Source organism: Bufo gargarizans, chromosome 3 (genome assembly GCF_014858855.1).
Source record: "Bufo gargarizans isolate SCDJY-AF-19 chromosome 3, ASM1485885v1, whole genome shotgun sequence".
NCBI lineage: Eukaryota > Metazoa > Chordata > Amphibia > Anura > Bufonidae > Bufo > Bufo gargarizans.
Window position 1 is genome coordinate 327,796,051 of NC_058082.1, and position 19,977 is coordinate 327,816,027.

A 19,977-nucleotide genomic window follows, 5' to 3' on the forward strand; every position below is an offset into this window, starting at 1 on the left:
GGGCTACGACAGCAGAAGACCCCACCGGGTACCACTCATCTCCACTACAAATAGGAAAAAGAGGCTACAATTTGCACAAGCTCACCAAAATTGGACTGTTGAAGACTGGAAAAAAGTTGCCTGGTCTGATGAGTCTTGATTACCTTTTGAATGTCTCAACAGAAGAGTCCGAATTTGGCGTAAACAGAATGAGAACATGTACCCATCATGCCTTGTTACCACTGTGCAGGCTGGTGGTGGTGGTGGTGGTGCAATGGTGTGGGGGATGTTTTCTGGGCACACTTTAGGCCCCTTAGTGCCAATTGGCCACAGTTTAAATGCCACGGGCTACCTCAGCATTGTATCTGACCATGTCCATCCCTTCATGACCACCATGTACCCATCCTCTGATGGCTACTTCCAGCAGGATAATGCACCATGTCACAAAGCTCCAATCATTTCAAATTGGTTTCTTGAACATGACAATGAGTTCACTGTACTAAAATGGCCCCCACAGTCACCAGATCCCAATCCAATAGAGCATCTTTGGGATGTGGTGGAACGGGAGCTTCGTGCTCTGGATGTGCGTCCCTCAAATCTCCATCAACTGCAAGATGCTATCCTATCAATATGGGCCAACATTTCTAAAGATTGCTATCAGCACCTTGTTGAATCAATGCCACGTCGAATTAAGGCAGTTCTGAAGGCAAAAGGGGGTCCAACACCGTATTAGTATGGGGTTCCTAATAATTCTTTAGGCGAGTGGATATAGATATAGAGAGAGAAATCCATAAAAAGCCAGGCAGCGGTAATCCCTCGATTCAGGATGAACAAATAATAAAATTCCTCAGCACTCCTTGAAAGATTAAAAAATTTGCCATTTATTCACACATCATATAGCAACGTTTCGGTTTGCTCTCAGAACCTTTCTCAAGCAAAGTGAAACAAAGTGCAATAGTGCTAGTATATATACATATTGTAATTAATTAAAGCTAATTAATCATCCCATAAAAAGCGTGCACTCCCCCTTTAACAATGTTACAATTCATTATTTTCCAAACCACATCTCAATGTGAACAGAGACAGATGGCGCTCAATACATGTTCAACAGCAATCCATATATCATACCTGTGATATTAAACATAGAATTCATATACTCATAGTGATAACATAATAAAATGCATGGTGCATTAAAAACATAGATATAAAAAAATACCTTGCTGGGGTATATAGCGTACCAGTACCACAACTTAAGATGACTTTTTATCTCCCTTATTTGCCAAATGAAATACAGTTTTAATGCCCCAGCAAGGTATTTTTTTTAATATCTATGTTTTTAATGCACCATGCACTTTATTATGTTATCACTTTGAGTATATGAATAACAGGTATGATATATGGATTGCTGTTGAACATGTATTGAGCACCATCTGTCTCTATTCACATTGAGATGTGGTTTGGAAAATAATGAATTGTAACATTGTTTATGGGATGATTAATTACAATATGTATATATACTAGCACTATTGCACTTTATGTTTCACTTGGCTTCCACAAAAAGTGTAATTGCAAGCGATCAAAAAGTCATATGCCCCCCCCCAAAATAGCACCAATAAAACAGTCCTCTCATACCGCAAAATATGAGCCCCTACAAAATCGGCTAAAAACTAAAAAAAAAAAATCAAATAAAAAAATACGGACTCAGACTATGGAGATACTAAAATGTTTTGTTTTTTTTGGTTTAAAAAAGGATAATAGTGTAAAACCTAAATAAATAAAATAAAAAAACAGCCAAACAAAACGTAATATTTATTACCCCGATTCTGCAGTTTACAGAAAAACCGCATATATGGTCGTAAACTCCTGTATGACCAAACGGCAGGGCACAGAAGGAAAGGAACGCCATATGGTTTCTGGAAGGCATATTTTGATGGCATTTTTTTTGGCACCATGTCCTATTTGAAGAACCCCTGATGCACCCCTAGAGTAGAAACTCAAAAAAGTGACCCCATCTAAGAAACTACACTCCTCAAGGTATTCAAAACTGATTTTACAAACTTTATTAACCCTTTAGGTGTTCCTTAACAGTTTATGGCAAATGGAGATGAAATTACAGAATTTCAATTTTTGGTAACCTTGCCTCAGAAAAATTTAATATAGAGCAACCCAAAAATTTTCCACATTTTTTGTATTTTTTTTTTACTCCATTTTACCAGTGTCATGAAGTACAATATGTTGACGAAAAAAAACAAAATCTCAGAATGGCCTGGATAAGTAAAAGCACTTTAAAGTTATTCATACATAAAGTTACACTGCTCAGATTTACAAAAAAAATGGCCGTCCCCTTAAGGGGTTAACAGTGACCTCCACAGTGGCCGTCCCCTTAAGGGGTTAACAGTGACCTCCACAGTGGCCGTCCCCTTAAGGGGTTAACAGTGACCTCCACAGTGGCCGTCCCTTTAACAACAGTGACCTCCACAGTGGCCGCCCCTTTAACAACAGTGACCTCCACAGTGGCCGCCCCTTTAACAACAGTGACCTCCACAGTGGCCGCCCCTTTAACAACAGTGACCTCCACAGTGGCCGCCCCTTTAACAACAGTGACCTCCACAGTGGCCGCCCCTTTAACAACAGTGACCTCCACAGTGGCCGCCCCTTTAACAACAGTGACCTCCACAGTGGCCGCCCCTTTAACAACAGTGACCTCCACAGTGGCCGCCCCTTTAACAACAGTGACCTCCACAGTGGCCGCCCCTTTAACAACAGTGACCTCCACAGTGGCCGCCCCTTTAACAACAGTGACCTCCACAGTGGCCGCCCCTTTAACAACAGTGACCTCCACAGTGCCCGCCCCTTTAACAGTGACCTCCACTGTGCCCGCCCCTTTAACAGTGACCTCCACTGTGCCCGCCCCTTTAACAGTGACCTCCACTGTGCCCGCCCCTTTAACAGTGACCTCCACTGTGCCCACCCCTTTAACAACAGTGACCTCCACTGTGCCCACCCCTTTAACAGTGACCTCCACTGTGCCCGCCCCTTTAATAACAGTGACCTCCACTGTGCCCGCCCCTTTAACAGTGACCTCCACTGTGCCCGCCCCTTTAACAGTGACCTCCACTGTGCCCGCCCCTTTAACAGTGACCTCCACTGTGCCCGCCCCTTTAACACAGTGACCTCCACTGTGCCCGCCCCTTTAACAACAGTGACCTCCACTGTGCCCGCCCCTTTAAGCAGTAAAGAAAAATGGTTCTCTTAGAGTGGCAAGACGAAAGATTTTTCTTACGAAGAAAAACATCCAAGCTAGGCTACATTTTGCAAAAACACATCTGGAGTCTCCCAAAAGCATGTGGGAAAAGGTGTTCTAGTTTGATGAAACCAAGGTTAAACTTTTTGGCCATAAATTCCAAAAGATATGTTTGGCGCAAAAACACTGCACATCACCAAAAGAACACCATGCCCACAGTGAAGCATGGTGGTGGCAGCATCATGCTTTGAAGGGCTGTTTTTTCCTTAGCTGGAACTGGGGCCTTAGTTAAACTAAAGGGAATTATGAACAGTTCCAAATACCAGTCAATATTGGCACAAAACCTTCAGGCTTCTGCTAGAAAGCTGAACATGAAGAGGAACTTCATCTTTCAGCATGACAACAACCCAAAGCATACATCCAAAGCAACAAAGGAATGGCTTCACCAGAAGAAGATTAAAGTTTTGGAATGGCCCAGCCAGAGCCCAGACCTGAATCCAATTGAAAATCTGTGGGGTGATCCGAAAATGAGGGCCGTGTACAGGAGATGCCCTCGCAATCTGACAGATTTGGAGTGTTTTTGCAAAGAAGATGTTAAAGAGTTAAAGATGTGCCATGCTGATAGATGCAATACAATCAAAAGGTGCTTCAACAAAGTATTAAGGGTGTGCACATTATGCAACCATATTTTATTTTTATATTTTTTCTTCCCTCTACCTAAAAGATTACAGTTTGCTTTTCAGTTTGTTTTTCAATTGAGTGGTACAGTTTATAGATCACATTAAAAAGGTGGAAAAAGTTCTGAAATAAATTTATCTTTGTCTCATTTTTTTACAGCACAGAAACCTGACATTTTAAACACGGGTGTGTAGACTTTTTATATCCACGAGTTTCTGTCTGTATGGATATGTGTCTGTTCTTTATGCGCGACCCAACGACTGGACTGATCTTCACCAAACTTGGCACACAGGTACATCAGGTGTCTGGGAAGGTTTTAAAGTGGGTCTACGTACCGTTCCTGAGATATTCCCTAAAAATGACCTCCAACAGAAGCTCGTCTGCTATACACACGGTCACATGTCCATTATCAGCCAATAGAAGCTCGCAGGTCCTTCGCAGAGAAGAGTGCTGTGGAGGTCACAGTTCAGGGGGCAGGTAGGCTGGCCATTCAGGCCACTCAAAATACGGACTTAACACCCCGCCCCCAAGTCCCGCTAAGCCACGACTCCGATCCAGTTAGGACACGCCCCATTCCACTCCTCTGCTGATAGGGATTGAATACATGAAGTAAAAAATCTGCTTCTGTCAGCTGCAGGGGTGGGAGGGGACTTTATTCCAGCAGCTCACACTCAGACAGCACAGTGCCAGACGGAGGACAGCGAGTCTGAATGCCAGACTGTCCGGCATAAAACTGGACCTCTGGCAACCATAGGGGCAGGCTGCTGTGGAGTCACAGTTAAGGGGATGGTCTGCTATGGAGGTCAGTGTTAAGGGGTAGATTGCTATAAAGGCCACTGTTAAGTGGGTGGGCAGCTGTAGAGGTCACTGTCAAGAGGGTGGTGTGCTGTGAAACTCACTGTTAAAGGGGAAGGCTGCTGTGAATGTCAAAGTTAAGGGGATGGGCTGCTGTGGAGGTCCCATTTTAAGGAGGCGGGGCACTGTGGGGGAGGGTCAGTATTAAGGGGTGAGGGGCTGTGGAGTTCACTCTTAAGGGGGTGGGGTACTGTAGAGGTTACTGTTATGGTGTATACCATCAATATCTTAACGACACACAAACATTAAATTAAATAGATTAAATATACCCGTGCTAAGCCAGGTCCTTCTGCTAGTCTCAGTTCTCTAGGACGTACTGTTCCTGATATAGTCCCAAAAAATTACCTGCATTAGCCAATAGAAGCTTGCAAGTCTTTCACTCATATCCCAACTGCCACACACACGGTCACATGTCCCTTATCAGCCAATAGAAGCTTGCAGGCCCTTAGTCTCCACATACACGCAGTCTTACTCCAGGTTTCCATAACAACCCAGCCATTTTCTTTACTTCTGTAGGTCAGCTTTAGGCTAGGGCTACACAACGACAGTAAGTTGCACGACACATAGGGCACAACTACACTGCTACATGCATCCATCTTTCTGCGACATTGGTACGACAAAATGTTGCACGATATGTCTTCATGCAGCCCTATCCTTAAAAGGGGCAGGGCGCTGTGAAGGCCACTGTTAAGAGGGCAGGAGCCACTATTAAAGAAGCAGCTGCTGTGGAGCTCACTGTTTAAGGGGCAGGCACTGTGGATGTTACTGTTAAAGGGGCAGGATACTGTGGCAGTCACTGTTAAAGAGACGGGTGCTGTGGAGGTCTCTGTTAAGAGTGCAGGGAACAGTGGAGGTCACAGACAAGGGGACGGCCCCCTATGGAGGTCTGTGTTAAGGGGCAGGGTGCTGTATAGGTCACTATTAAGGGGGTGGGCCCCTGAGGGGGTTAATGTCAAGGGAGTTGGTTGCAGTGAAACTCACTGTTAGACGGGCTGCTATGAAGGTCAAAAAGGGATGGGCTGCTGTGGAGGTCCCATTTTAAAGAGGCGGAGCACTGTGAGGGGGGGGGTCAGTGTTAAGGGGTGAGGGGTTGTGTTCACTGTTAAGGAGGGTGGTACTGTAGAGATCACTGCTATGGGGGATACTGTCGATATCTTTTAACGACAAAAATTAAATGAAATATTCCCATGCAAAGCCGGGTCCTTCTGCTAGTATACAGGTCCTTCTAAAAAAAAAAATTGCATATTGAGATAAAGTTCATTATTTTCTGTAATGTACTGATAAACATTAGACTTTCATATATTTTAGATTCATTACACACAACTGAAGTAGTTCAAGCCTTTTATTGTTTTAATATTGATGATTTTGGCATACAGCTCAGGAAAACCCAAATTTCCTATCTCACAAAATTGGCATACTTCATCCGACCAATAAAAGAAAAGTGTTTTTAATACAAAAAAAGTCAACCTTCAAATAATTATGTTCAGTTCTGCACTCCATACTTGGTCGGGAATCCTTTTGCAGAAATGACTGCTTCAATGCGGCGTGGCATGGAGGCAATCAGCCTGTGGCACTGCTGAGGTGTTATGGAGGCCGAGGATGCTTCGATAGCGGCCTTAAGCTCATCCAGAGTGTTGGGTCTTGCGTCTCTGATATGCTAATTTTTTTAGATAGGAATTTGGGGTTTTCATGAGCTGTATGCCAAAATCATCAATATTAAAACAATAAAAGGCTTGAACTACTTCAGTTGTGTTTAATGAATCAAATATATGAAAGTCTAATGTTTATCAGTACATTACAGAAAATAATGAACTTTATCACAATATGCTAATTTTTTTTGAATTATATTATATATTACGCTTTTTGTAAGGCAAAGTAACCAAAAAAATGTTTTATAAAGGAGGATAGGGATGAACATTAACCCTTCAAGCATCGGGCCGATAGTTAGCCCCTTCCAGACCGCGGTTAAACAGCTGTTTTAAGCAGAGTGTCCGCTGTATGTTGTCAGCTGACACTGCACCGCTGCCGCTCTGGCATCCTGAAAGGGCGGTGACAGTGTGTGCTTGTGCTAAGTGTGTGGACAGGTGCCTTTTATAAAAGGTAATGAGTTCAAACAAGTGCAATTAATACAGGTAATGAGTGCAGAGTAGGAGGGCTTCTTAAGAAAAAGTAACAGGTCTGTGAGAGCCACAATTCTTGCTGGTTGGTAGCTGTGCAATTGCAAACAAAAGGTTTCTGTACCAAATATTAATTTCTGTTTTTCTATTGTATCAAATACTTATTTCCTGCAATAAAATGCAAATTAATTATTTAAAAATCATGTGGTGCTTTTTTAATTAAGATTGCCTCTCACAGTTGAAGTGTACCTGCGATAAAAATTACAGATCGCTCCATTATTTGTAGGTGGGAAAACCTGCAAAATCGCCAGTATATCAAATACTTATTTTCCCCACTGTATAACAAACATCTGAAAGCTACATTTTAAAGAGTCTCTGTCACCAGGCTCAACCCTATTAAACCATACATACTGCCTGGCAGGGCTCATCATGCTGATTAAAACTATACATTTATTTTGTCTGTATGTTAAAACAGCTACACAGAGAAATCAGTTTTTATTCATATGCAAACGCATAGTTGGAGCACCAGGAGGCGCGGCTGAATCATCTTAGCACTTCTATGTAAAACCCCCTGTGCTCTGCACACATCCCCCCTCCCATTGATTGACAGGGCTAGACATCAGGCTGAGGGCAGAGCTGTGTCCTGGGTTATACATATCTACTGTATATATGTGTATGTACTATAGCTTCACCACACAGATCTGCTAAGAAAGCTAATATACATATTATTGCTGTATTCACAGGCACAATATACGATTATACAGACACCAGTAATATGTGTTCATATGCAGTAAGAAAAGGATACAGCACCAGTTGTGAAAGTTTTTTCGGTCCAGGTCTTTATTTCACCAAAAGCGACTTATACAAGTACAGTGGCACCTTCTCCCACTCTTCCCCGATTTACGCGTTTCGAACACTTCTGTTCTTAATCCTAATCCAGTGTGTCTGTTCCGCCATAGACTTAAATAGGCTCAACCCCCATCCAACCCGAGGGGAGGAGGGGCAGGACCTAATCATTAGCGCATCAGACACCTGTTCAAACAAACACACCACCTACACAAATAGGGGGTGCTGTCAGACAAAACCCCCAACAATCTGTTGATGATATGAAGCCTTGTCTAACACCACCACTGAACCTCCCTTGTCGGACATCTTCAATACAAGATCTGTTTTGTTCTCCAATTCTTTTAGTGCCTCTTGTCTTTTTTTATTTATTTAAGTTGTGTCTCTCTTTTTTTGTATTCAGGACTGTGTATTAATAATAATTCCTTTTCAATGACCTCTTGAAATACATCCATACTGGGTGTACAGGATTTTATAGGATAGTATTTGTTATTAGTCGTGTTGAAATGAAATCATGCCCACAAACTGTCTCCTGAGACTCTGTGCTTTCCAATTGGAGATCTCCGAGACAGAGCAAGGACTGTTGCTCCTTGAATGATAAATTGGCATCGATATTTGCAGTTATTACACCCCTGTCTGTGTCAGGATCTCCAAGCTCAGTTTCAGGGTATTGGCAATCTTCTTATAGCCTAGTCTATCTTTATGTAGAGCAACAGTTCTTTTTTTCAGATCCTCAGAGTTCTTTGCCATGAGATGCCATGTTGAACTTCCAGTGACCAGTATGAGAGTGTGTGATAGGGGTAACACCAAATTTAACATACCTGCTCCTCATTTACACCTGAGACCTTGTAACAATAACAAGTCACATTATACCGGGAAGGAATGGCCAATTGGGCACAATTTGGTCAATTTCACTTAGGGGTATACCCACTTTTTTTTGCTAGCAGTTTAGACATTAATGGCAGTGTGTTGAGTTATTTTGAGGGCTCACAAAATTTACACCATTATACAAGCTGTACAATGACTTATTTACATTGCATCAAAGTGTCATCTCTTCAGTGTTGTTCCATTAAACTATCTAATACAATATTTACAAAAAAGTTAGGGGTGTTCTGTGAGATACTGTATGAGCATATAAAAAAACAAAAACAAAAAAAAACACGTGGTGATATGATATTACTAGCACACAGCTCTTGGACAGGGCTCTACCCTCAGCCTAAGGTCTAGCCCTGTCAATCAATGGGAAGGGGAGTGTTCAGAGCACAGGGGGTGTTACATAGCAGTGCTCAGACAATTCAGCCCCGCCTCTTGGTGCTCGAATTGCTCATTCGAAAATGAATAGAAAATGTTAAGCTTCTCAGCCATAATGTACCTTACTATTAGATTGAGTATATGTGCTTATTCATAGTATATTTATTAGAATTATTAGCCCAGTGCATTTTTTTCTTTATTTGAAATATTTATTACTTTCATATCAATAATGCTTTCTTCTTGATTGATTACTGCTATTCTATTGCTTTGATTGCAATTAGTGAACGGAACCATGTGCACTGTTAATAAAAGTTGTATTTCTCTTTGTTAAAACTAATAAACAAAATTTACAAGAAAATGCAGCTCCCCACAGCTATTCATCGTACCGACAAAAGAAAGGTATAGTTTTAATCAGCATGATGGGGCTCAGGTAGTATGTCTGGTTTAATAGGGCTGATAGACATCCTATTTTCAAAAGAAATAAATGTAATCATTTAAACCGGGATACTTTAAAATATAACTATAACTAAGCAAACAGCAGTACTGAAATAAATTAAAACTCACCAGAATTTTCTGAGAACGACTCCTCTCCCAATTCTGCTTTTAAATCTTTTCGAGATGTAGCTTTCCCCAAGTACTTTTTATCCGTATCAGATAAGTAGGTCACTGAGTTTCTCTTTAGGTTTCCTTGTGTTGCATCATCATCATCATCAATTCCACCTTCATCAAATTTGTCGATCACTTTAGCAGCAGTGACTGCGGGGGGGGAAAAAAAAAAAAGTAGTGTTATTTAACCGAACTCAGATCTACTGTATTTTTCAACCCATAAGAGCCACTTTTTCCCGCCAAAAAGGAAGGGGGAGGGATGTTAGTATGTCTCATGGGGCAAAACCGAATGATTACTTACATTATGGAAGTGCTCATTAGTAATGCAGGACCAGGGAGCGGTGAATACATTGTGCTTTGTGCTGGCTCTGTACGCACCACTCCCTGGTCTTCTCCTGGGAGGTCTGGTTGGTTTTGTGGGGGTGGGGGTCTAATCTGTGATCTAATTAAGGCTACTTTCACACTTGCGTTCGGGGTTCCGCTTGCGAATTCCGTTTGAAGGCTCTCACAAGCTGCCCCGAACGGATCCATACAGCCCCAATGCATTCTGAGTGGATGCAGATCCGCTCAGAATGCATCAGTATGGCTCCGTTTGGCCTCCGCTCCGCTCAGCAGGCGGACACCCGAACGCTGCTTGCAGCGTTTTCGTGTCCTCCTGGCCGTGCAGACTTACAATGTAAGTCAATGGGGGCGGATCCATTTGACGTTGACCCAATATGGTGCAATGTCAAACAGATCTGTCCCCCATTGACTTTACATTGAAAGTCTGGACGGATCCGTCCGATTACAAATTGGACCTAGACTTTTTTCTGAAATATAATGCAAACGGATCCGTTCTGAACGGATACCATCGTTTGCATTATAGGAGCGGATTCGAGGTTTGATGAAAAATATTTTCGACACTGTACCTGACTGATAATATGAACCCCTTCACCCCTGGGATGGTTTTTCCGTTTTTCTTTTTAGATTTTCACTTCCTGCCTTTGAGGATAAAAATTTATTTTCCATTCAAGTACTTGTTTTTTCTGGGACAAGTTGTACTTTCTAATTGAACCATTTAATATTGCATACGATGTTGTGGGGACTGTAAAAAAAAATTCCAAATAGAGTGAAATTGGAAAAAATGATGCTCCCCATGTTGTAAAATTAACCAGCTGACTTCATTCTCCAGGTCAGTATTATTCTAGTGATACCACAAGGTATACTCTGACCCCTATAACTTTTTTTTGTAGTTTTGTTTAGAGAGCTGTTTGAGGGCTCATTTTTTGTGGGGCGATCTGTACTTTTTATTTACCGTATTTTTCGCCCTATAAGACGCACTTTTTCCCCCCTCCCCCAATTGTGGGGGGAAAATAGCAGTGCAACTTATGACGTAGTGACTCACGCTGCCAGCGCCTGTCCTTCCGGCATGCCTCCTCGCTCCTCTCTGCTACCGAGCGCTTGTTGTAAGTAATACAGGCGCCGATTACTATTAACAATGCCGCAATTATAGATAAGATTACGGTATATACAGTGAGCGGGGCCCGTGTAGTAGAATACAGTCACTGCACGGGCCCCGCTGTCATAAAACCAGATGCAACCCCCCCACCCCCTGTATTGGGGGTCATTCACACTACAGGGACACTTATGGAGGGGATCTGTGGATGACACATATGTGTCTCCCACAGACCCCCCATAACAGTGTCCCCCACAGACCCCCCATAACAGTGTCCCCCACAGACCCACCATAACAGTGTCCCCCACAGACACACCATAACAGTGTCACCCACAGACCCAGCATAACAGTGTCACCCACAGACCCAGCATAACAGTGTCACCCACAGACCCAGCATAACAGTGTCACCCACAGACCCAGCATAACAGTGTCATCCACAGATCCACTATTAGTTCAAAACCCACCAAAAGCACACCTTTTTGTTCAAAATATTTATTTTCCTCTTCAAAAACCTAGGTGCGTCTTATAGGGCGAAAAATACGGTATACCATTGGAGTGTGTATGACTTTCTGATCACTTTTTATTAAAATTTTTGGAGGTGAAGCAACTCAAGAACGGCGAATTGGCCATTTTCTTTTTCTATGCATGAGCACTGAAGTCTATCTTCAGCAGCCTCGGATCATTCAGGAGAACAGAGGCTGCTGCACACACTATCCGGCTGCCCCGATTCCCCTTAGGGGTAGCCGTTGCAGACCAGGGAGAACCAATGCAACGGAAGAGGTTAAAGGGGTATCACTTCAGCAAATGGCATTTATCATGTAGAGAAAGTTAATACAAGGCACTTGCTAATGTATTGTGATTGTCCATATTGCCTCCTTTGCTGACTTCATTCATTTTTCAATCACATTATACACTGCTTGTTTTCATGGTTACGACCACCCTGCAATTGCTGAGCGGTGGTCATGCTTGCACACTATAGGAGAAAAGCGCAGGACACTCTGGTGGCTTGGACAATGAGGGTGCGCATAGGCATTTTTTTTTTTTTTTTTTAGATTGTAGGGTTGTCATAACCATGGAAACAAGTAGTGTATAATGTGATGGAAAAATGAATCAAGCCAGCTGGATAACATCACTACAATACTAAGTGCCTTGCATTAACTTTCTCCACAAAATAAATACTATTTGCTGAAGTGAGAAAACCCTCTAAGTCAATGGATTTGACTCTAAGGATTTCTTGCAGTCTGAAAGCAAATCTGTCATACCCCTCATTGCTTTGTTATGGTAGAAGCCATATCACTAGTGCGAACTGAGACTTGGATACAGCCACTGGAATCAATGGCCGAATAATATATGTTCTCAACAAAATAACAAAAGCATTCACACCTGCAAGAGGTTTATCCCATTACAAAATATAAATACATAGACATTAATACGTAGTTGTTCCCTCCTTTGCAGCTAAAACAGCTCCTGGGAATTTTTTTTTTTTTGGGGGGGGGGGGGTTACTACCTCTACTTGGGAAGAGAGAACACCGCAATCGGCGTGGGGACACATATGCCATACATAAAATTCTAGGAAGAAAGGGATGCAAATAAGCTCTTCGGAATCTCTGCTTCTAATGTCAACAAAAGTAAGGCAGCTATTTTATAAGTCAATGTTTGACCCTGAAAATAGGCCTTGAGAAATGACTTGGATAATAAACGAGTCAGCACCTCATCTGCAGACAGATGTTTTGGGGTGATTGCACCTCATCAGTGCAGATCGGTCAGAATTTGGGGGGACTCTACTGGGAAGATATTATACAAGATTTTGGACTGAGTTTGTGGGAACTTTTGCTCATTCATCCAGAAGAGCATCTGTAAGGTCAGTCACTGATGTTGAGGAGGCCTGGCTTCATGCCAAAGATGTTGTATGGAGTTGAGGTCGGCTCTGTGCAGGCCAGATCAAACTCAACCAACCATGTGTTTATGGACCTTACTTTGTGCACTGGGACACAGTCAAGGTGGAAAGAAAACAAAAATAACTTTTTTGAAACCCATGACAGCACCCATGCGACTAGGACCTCCCATCCAGGACAGGAAACCTGATGAGAAAAAAAAATAAATTTAAAAAATTTTTTTTAAAAAAAGGTTCAAACCCAAGTCAGTAATTCTAAGTACCAAAGTGTGCCTAAAAGTGTGCCTAAAAAAATAAATAAATAAATAAATAAATAAAGAGAGAAACGAAAAAAAGACAGGGAAACGCTATGGAAAATTACTGTATATCCTTATCTAAGACAAAAAAAAGGTTATTAGGTAAAAGGTACATGCTCCCACAAATATATCCATCGTCATTTATTTATTTTTAATAACATTATGGGGTGGGATTATTTTGGGGTGCTGTCAGGGCTTTCAAGAAAAACAATTACCGTTAGGCAAATTTTTGTTTTCTCCCCATGACAGCACCAATGCGAGAACAGACTATAAGCCAGAATTAGGCTAATTTCACACGTCTGTGTCTGGCATCCTGCTTAGTGCATTCACCTGACAGGGTGGATCAATTGATATTTTTTAAGAGCAGGTCGTTATACACCTGGCTATATCTCAAGTTGCATTTTTGTTAAGCTTTAGGCTTCAATCACAAGTCCTGCTTCGTGCGTTATTGGTTGCCATGACGCCATGTGCTTCGTGCCACCGCTGCTGTACAGCAATACATTCATATAGTTCACATGTGTATTACTGTATTGCGGCAGTGGTACAAAGCACACAGCGTCATAGCAACCAATGATGCCGTGAGCTCCTGCACTGCATGTTCACCCTGTCGGATACGTCCTGCTACTATTTCGCCGTGCCGCCGGACTGCCGCTCCGTCCTCATTGACTATAATGGGGACGGGGGCAGAGCTCCGACAAAGCACAGCAGTGCGCTGTGAGATGAGGAGAGCTCCATGTGGCTGCCCTACAAATCTGATTGCAACTGCTCTAGTAGAATGTGCTCCAAACCCTGACGGGGGAGGCAAATTTAGGCTACTTTTACCCTCGCGTTTTGTGTAAATCAGTCATGAACACCATTGAAAGTCAATGGAGGATGGATCGGTTTTGTATTGTGCCAGTGAAAACGGATCCTTCCCCATTGACTTACACTGTGTGCCAGGACGGATCTGTTTGGCTCATTATCATCAGCATTTTGGTGTACGTCTCCAAAGCGGAATGGAGAGCAAATCCTTTTCCATTCAGATTGTGGAACGATTGTGAGAGCCCTGAACGGATCTCACAAATGGAAACCAAAACGCCAATGTAAAAGTAGCCTTAACCCCTTCTTTCATGACGTACTAGTACATCATGGAAGTCCGTGACTTACCGCATCGTGATGTAATAGTACATCATGGATAACTACGGTCAGCAGACCGGAGTAAGCTGACTGCACTAATTGGCAGTCAGCCATTTTAGATGAAGGTGAGGAGGCGTTTTTCTGCGCAGTAAAGACCAGCCCATCGCAGCGCCGGCAATGTATGGCGCTGCAGTGGGGCTCGGCTAGAGGTGGGAGGGGGCTGATGACATCAGCCCATATCTCCTACTGGGTCAGGAAGGGGACACCAGACACTGATGTCCCCCTCCCAGAGCTGTGATTGGCTGGAACAACGCTCCAGTCTTCTGTGCTGCTCGTTGTCGGCTGGGACTTGGAATACTACCACATAAATCACTGATTTTCACTCTGAAACATCTGGAACAGCTGTAGTGATCTTTGGCTCATCTGCAGCCGTTTCAGATCCCCAATCCCTGTCCCCTCCTCCCCCCCCCCCCCCCGTCCTTTTTTGGCTTTTTGTTGGCTTTTTTTTTTTTGCTCTGCACCACTGTGTGTGAGCTGTGATCAGTACTTGTGTTTTTTTAGTGTTAGGGTACTTTCACACTTGCGTTTTTCTTTTCCAGCATAGAGTTCCGTCACAGGGGCTCTATACCGGAAAAGAACTGATCAGTTTTATCCCCATGCATTCTGAAAGGAGAGTAATCCGTTCAGTTTGCATCAGGATGTCTTCAGTTCAGTCGTTCTGACTGATCAGGCAAAAGAGAAAACCGCAGCATGCTACGGTTTTCTCTCCGGCGAAAAAAAACGGAAGACTTGCCTGAACTCCGGCATTTTTTCCCATAGGAATGTATTAGCACCGGATCCGGCATTCAGAATGCCGGATCCGTCGTTCCGGCATGCACAGATAGGTAAAAATGTGAAAAAATGTACAAGACGGGTCCGTCGGTCCGCATGACAAGCGGAGAGACAGATCAGTCCTTGCAATGCATTTGTGAGACTGATCCGGATCCGTCTCACAAATGCTTTCAAGTCAGCGGCCAGTTTCAAGTCAGCGGCAGATCAGCGTATCCGACGACGGAACTGCCCGCCGGATCACACGGCAACAAGTGTGAAAGTAGCCTTAGGAGGAAAGGCTGAAATGGCTTTAATCTCAGGACTCTCCTAAAAGATGTTATTGCAAGTAAAAAGGTCATCTTAACCTCTTCAGGACACATGACGTACCGGTACATCATGTGTGGTTCCGATCACCGGAACCACACGAGGTGACATCACCTCTCAGGATCGCCCCTGATCGGTTGGTGGGCGGGCCGGCGGAGATTCAAATGTTGCCAGTGCTCCTCTCCTCCTCCTTTTGTGTCCCGGAGCCAGAGGAGAGAGGAGCGCTGCCTGCACATCGTCGATCTGTGCCAGCATCACCTCGTTTGTGCCCACCAGGACCCGATCTGTGCCCCAGCACCACCCCCATCTGATTAGCAGTTACTTAGGAAAAGTATAGTGAAAGGCTGGGCTAGGCAGGGATAATAAAAGGGAAAGTTAGTTTGAAAAAAATAAAAATTATTGCATCACCCTAAGTAGGGTGTCTGGGGTCCACAGGACAGCTGTGTGACCCTAGCGCCCCCCCAACTTTTTTGAGGTGCAGGATTTTATTTTCATTTTTTGTGTACGCCGACTGTGGCCGGCACTGTTAGCGCATCACACACCCCACCGCTGATCAACTTCGGGCGGCTGATCAGGGGTTTTGAACTTTTTTTTCAAATTTTTTGCATTTTTTTTTAGTTAGTCTTTTATTTCTGTTAGTTTTAGGGTGAGTTTGCAAACATCCGTGTCCCCACACACACATACACCAAATAAAGATTTACACTCACGCACATACACACACTCCCCTACGGCCCGCAGGATGTTTTCGGCCGAGGAGGCATACACCCAGCTTGCCTCCGAGTCCGAGAGTCCCAGTGAGGACAAGGATGACCCCACTTTCCTGTTGTCATCTGCGACCTCCTCATCATCTAGCGATGAGCCCCCAAGGCGGCGGAGACGCCGCCAGGCGGAGCAAGGGGACCGCCATGTTAGGGGCCCTGTGGCCCACCCTAGTATGAGCAGCTCTGGGGCTCGTACTAGTTTTCCGGCCCACCAGTTAAATCCACGAAGCACCCTGCCGGTGAACTTGTCTGGTGTACCCCAGAGCGATATGAGCCCGCGATTCCTGATTTTGTAGGACAATCAGGAATCCAGATTTCCACAGTGGGCTTCACTGAATATAACTTTTTTTTGTCATTTTTTCAGTGACCCACTGGTAAATCTGATGGTGGAGCAGACGAACCTGTACGCCCAACACTTTGTTGCTCAACACCCAGGCTCCTTTTTGGCTAGGCCCAATGGCTGGACGCCGGTCAGTGCAGCCGAGATGAGCACATTTTGGGGCCTCGTGCTGCATATGGGCCTGGTCAAGAAACCCAGTGTCAGGCATTAATGGAGTAAGGACGTCCTCTACCAGACCCCACTTTACAGTACGGCCATGACATGCTCCCGGGTTTGAGGCCATCCGGAAATGTCTGCATTATTCAGATAGTGCAGCATGCCCTTGCCCCTCCAGGTACCTATCCCCAGGGGTGAGACCCGTGCCCTTACCACTGAAAACCTGTTGCTGGTCAGGTATAAGGACAAGAGGGATGTCCTTGTACTGTCCACAATTCATATTAACGGCATCACCCCTGTCCCTGTGCGAGGTACCGCGGCAATGGTCCTCAAGCCCGATTGTATCGTCGACCACAATCGGTATAGGGGAGGAGTTGATCTGATCACGTCCTCAAGCCATATAATGCACAAAACCCAAGCATGGTACAAAAAAGTTGCGGTCTACTTGGTGCAGGTTGCCATGTACAACTCTTTTGTGCTGTCCCGGAGCGCTGGCAACACAGGGACATTCCTCCAGTTCTATGAGGCAGCCCTCAAGGCCCTGATCTTTTCAGACTGGGAAAGAGCAGGCCAGAGTACCTCGGGAAGTGTAGGCGCCCGGATCGTCCCTGGCCAACACTTTCCAGGTGTGGTCCCCCATACTGAAAAGAAGGGATGAAGCCAAAAAAGGTGCAGAGTGTGTTACAGGAGGGGGATACGGAAGGACACCACTACTCAATGTGACACGTTCCCCGATCATCCGGGCCTCTGCATTATTGGTTGCTTCAAGGAGTATCACACTTCCATGGAGTACTAAATTTATATCTCAATTTAGCCACCGACATCAGATTTAAAAAAAAATGGTTCTCCAAAAAATTGTAAAAACTAAAATATAAAATACCCCATGACCCAACCCCCAAGATTAACACGGTCCAAAAAACAAACGGTGCACAAAAATATTTTTTTGGGTCACCTTACATAACAAAAAGTTTAATAGCAAGCGATCAAAAAGTCATATAGCCCCCAAAATAGTGCCAATAAAACAGCCCTTTCATACCGCAAAAAATGAGCCCCCACATAAGATAATCGGCTTAAAAAATAAAAATAAAATGACAGACTTTAGGAGATACAAAAAAAATGTTTTAATCAAAAAGGATAAATAGTCTAAAACCTAAATAATTGTAAAAAACAGCTATTAGGTATCGCTGCGTCCGTAAGAATCTCCTCTATAAAAATACCCCATGACCCAGCCCCCCAGATTAACACCGTCCCAAAAAAAAAAAAAAAACTGTAAGAGTTACATAGCATCATAAATCAATACAATGCTAAGCGACCTTTTTTTTCTTAAAGCTGCAGCGCAGCAGGTGGGACAACTCGCTAATGGCGATAAGACTTAAAAGTCTTATCGCCATTTGAAAATTCCTGGTCGCATTGGTGACCATTTTGGTCACCATATGGACCACTGAAGGATTGTATAAGATACCAGGGGGGAGAAAGAGGTCTTAGGGAAGGATGTATTCGGGAGGCTGCAGACAAGAACCTCTTAATCCAGGGATGCTCAGCCAGTCTGGTGTCCCAAAAAAAAAAATTACTGAGGGCAGCAACCTGAACTTTGAGAGAAGAGGATTTAAGGTTTTTCTCAAGACCAGATTGTAAGAATTCTAGAACTTTTGATATGTCCGGAGCCTTTAACGGGTCCGGACTGCCTCCCATGAAATCAGAAAAAATAAATAAAAATACTCCATACTTTAAAATATTTCTTTGAAGAAACTAGTTTCTTGCCTTTCAATAGAGTGGAAACTACATTGTATGATAAACCTCTTCTAGACCAGATCTGCCTTTCAACCTCCAAACTGATAAAGATTCTCAGGACTCTGATAGCAAAGATCCTCCCTCGCTGGAAGGGTCCAAGGAGGTTCTAGAGTTAACCTCATTAGACTTGAGAACCAGGATCTCTTTGGCCATTTTGGAGCTACTACAAGTACTGATGCACCCTCCTCTATTTTTCTTAACACTCTGGGAATAAGGCAAAGTGGGAAAGCATATCCCAACTCCAGTCCTGAGTTAATCCATCTATTGCCAGTAGATTGTCCAAACGATTGATTGAGAAGAATCTCTCCACCTTTCTGTTGGCCCTAGACACAAGTAGATCTATCGTGCAAAGACCATACATCTGAATTATCTGCCGGAAGATCTCCTCATTTACACACCACTCTCCCTGTTTGAAAGAAGTGCAGCTCAGGAAATCTGCAATTGTGCTGTCCTTCACTTTCAAGTATCCTGCAGATAGAAAAAGCCCCTTTCTTTCTGCTATACAGAAAATCTCTTGGGAAAAATTTAACAGAGACGGGACTCTGGTACCCCCCTGGCAATTTATATAGGCTACAGTTGTTGAAGTGTCCGAATGGAAAATTATTCCCCTGTTCATCAACCTTGGAAAGCGCCATCTTTATTGCTTTTAACTTTGAAATTGGAGGAGGCATTCCTTGAGGCTAGATGCCACCTCCCCTGCCAGAACCTTTTCTGAGAGTGAGCTCCCCAACCCCAAGAACTGGTATCTGTGGTGATTACCAACTGATCCTGAAAGGACCTTGGAACTGCTGGAGGCAGATTCATCCACCATAAAAGTGAAAGCCTGGCCTTTGAAGAAATCTGGAATTCCCTGTCTAGAGAAAGGGGGGAGCCATCCCAGACCCTCAGAATGTCTGCCTGCAGATCCCTGGAATGAATTTGAGCATAAGCTACTGCTGGAATAGTGGATGTCATCAGAACCAATAGCACCATATCCTCTCTGAATGAACACAGGTAGGAGAGAAACAAACAAGTCTGTTGTATAATCAAATCCCTTTTCTTTATTGGAAGAAAACTCTTCCGCTGATGGGAGTCCAATTGGATTCCCAAAAACACACATATCTGAGAGGGAACAAGACCTTGTTCTAATTTATTTTCCAACCTAGATTTTTTATTTATTTTTTAAGTGGAGCAATGGAAATTTATGTCTTCTAACAACCCCTCCCTTGACTGAGAAATTAACAAAAAGGTGTTTTAGGTAATGGACATCCAGGCTGAAAGAAACTAAGCTAACCTTCCCCCCCACCTGACTTCTGGCATCATTGCTGCTTGTCTTTAGATTTATTTTCCTGGGGTTTAAACAAGAAACAGCTAGACTTTTAAAGGAACCTCTCTCTTCTATCACTCTGCCTGCCCTTCTGCCACCTGAAATTAGACTGGGGCTTACGGAAAAAAAAAAAGTAGGCTTCTGTGGAACAGGGAACAGCTTCTTTTCATCAGAA

At 43.6% G+C, this 19,977-nt stretch overlaps 1 protein-coding gene across 1 annotated transcript in view; it reads right to left on the bottom strand.

Moving 5' to 3' along the window:
• Window positions 1–19,977, bottom strand: part of LOC122932793 (protein AATF-like) — a 71,268-nt gene that overhangs the window by 26,625 nt on the left and 24,666 nt on the right. Inside the window, exon 2 of the mRNA XM_044287403.1 lies at window positions 9,532–9,723. Coding sequence (XP_044143338.1) covers window positions 9,532–9,723 — 192 coding nt within the window. The remainder of the gene's footprint in view (window positions 1–9,531; window positions 9,724–19,977) is intronic.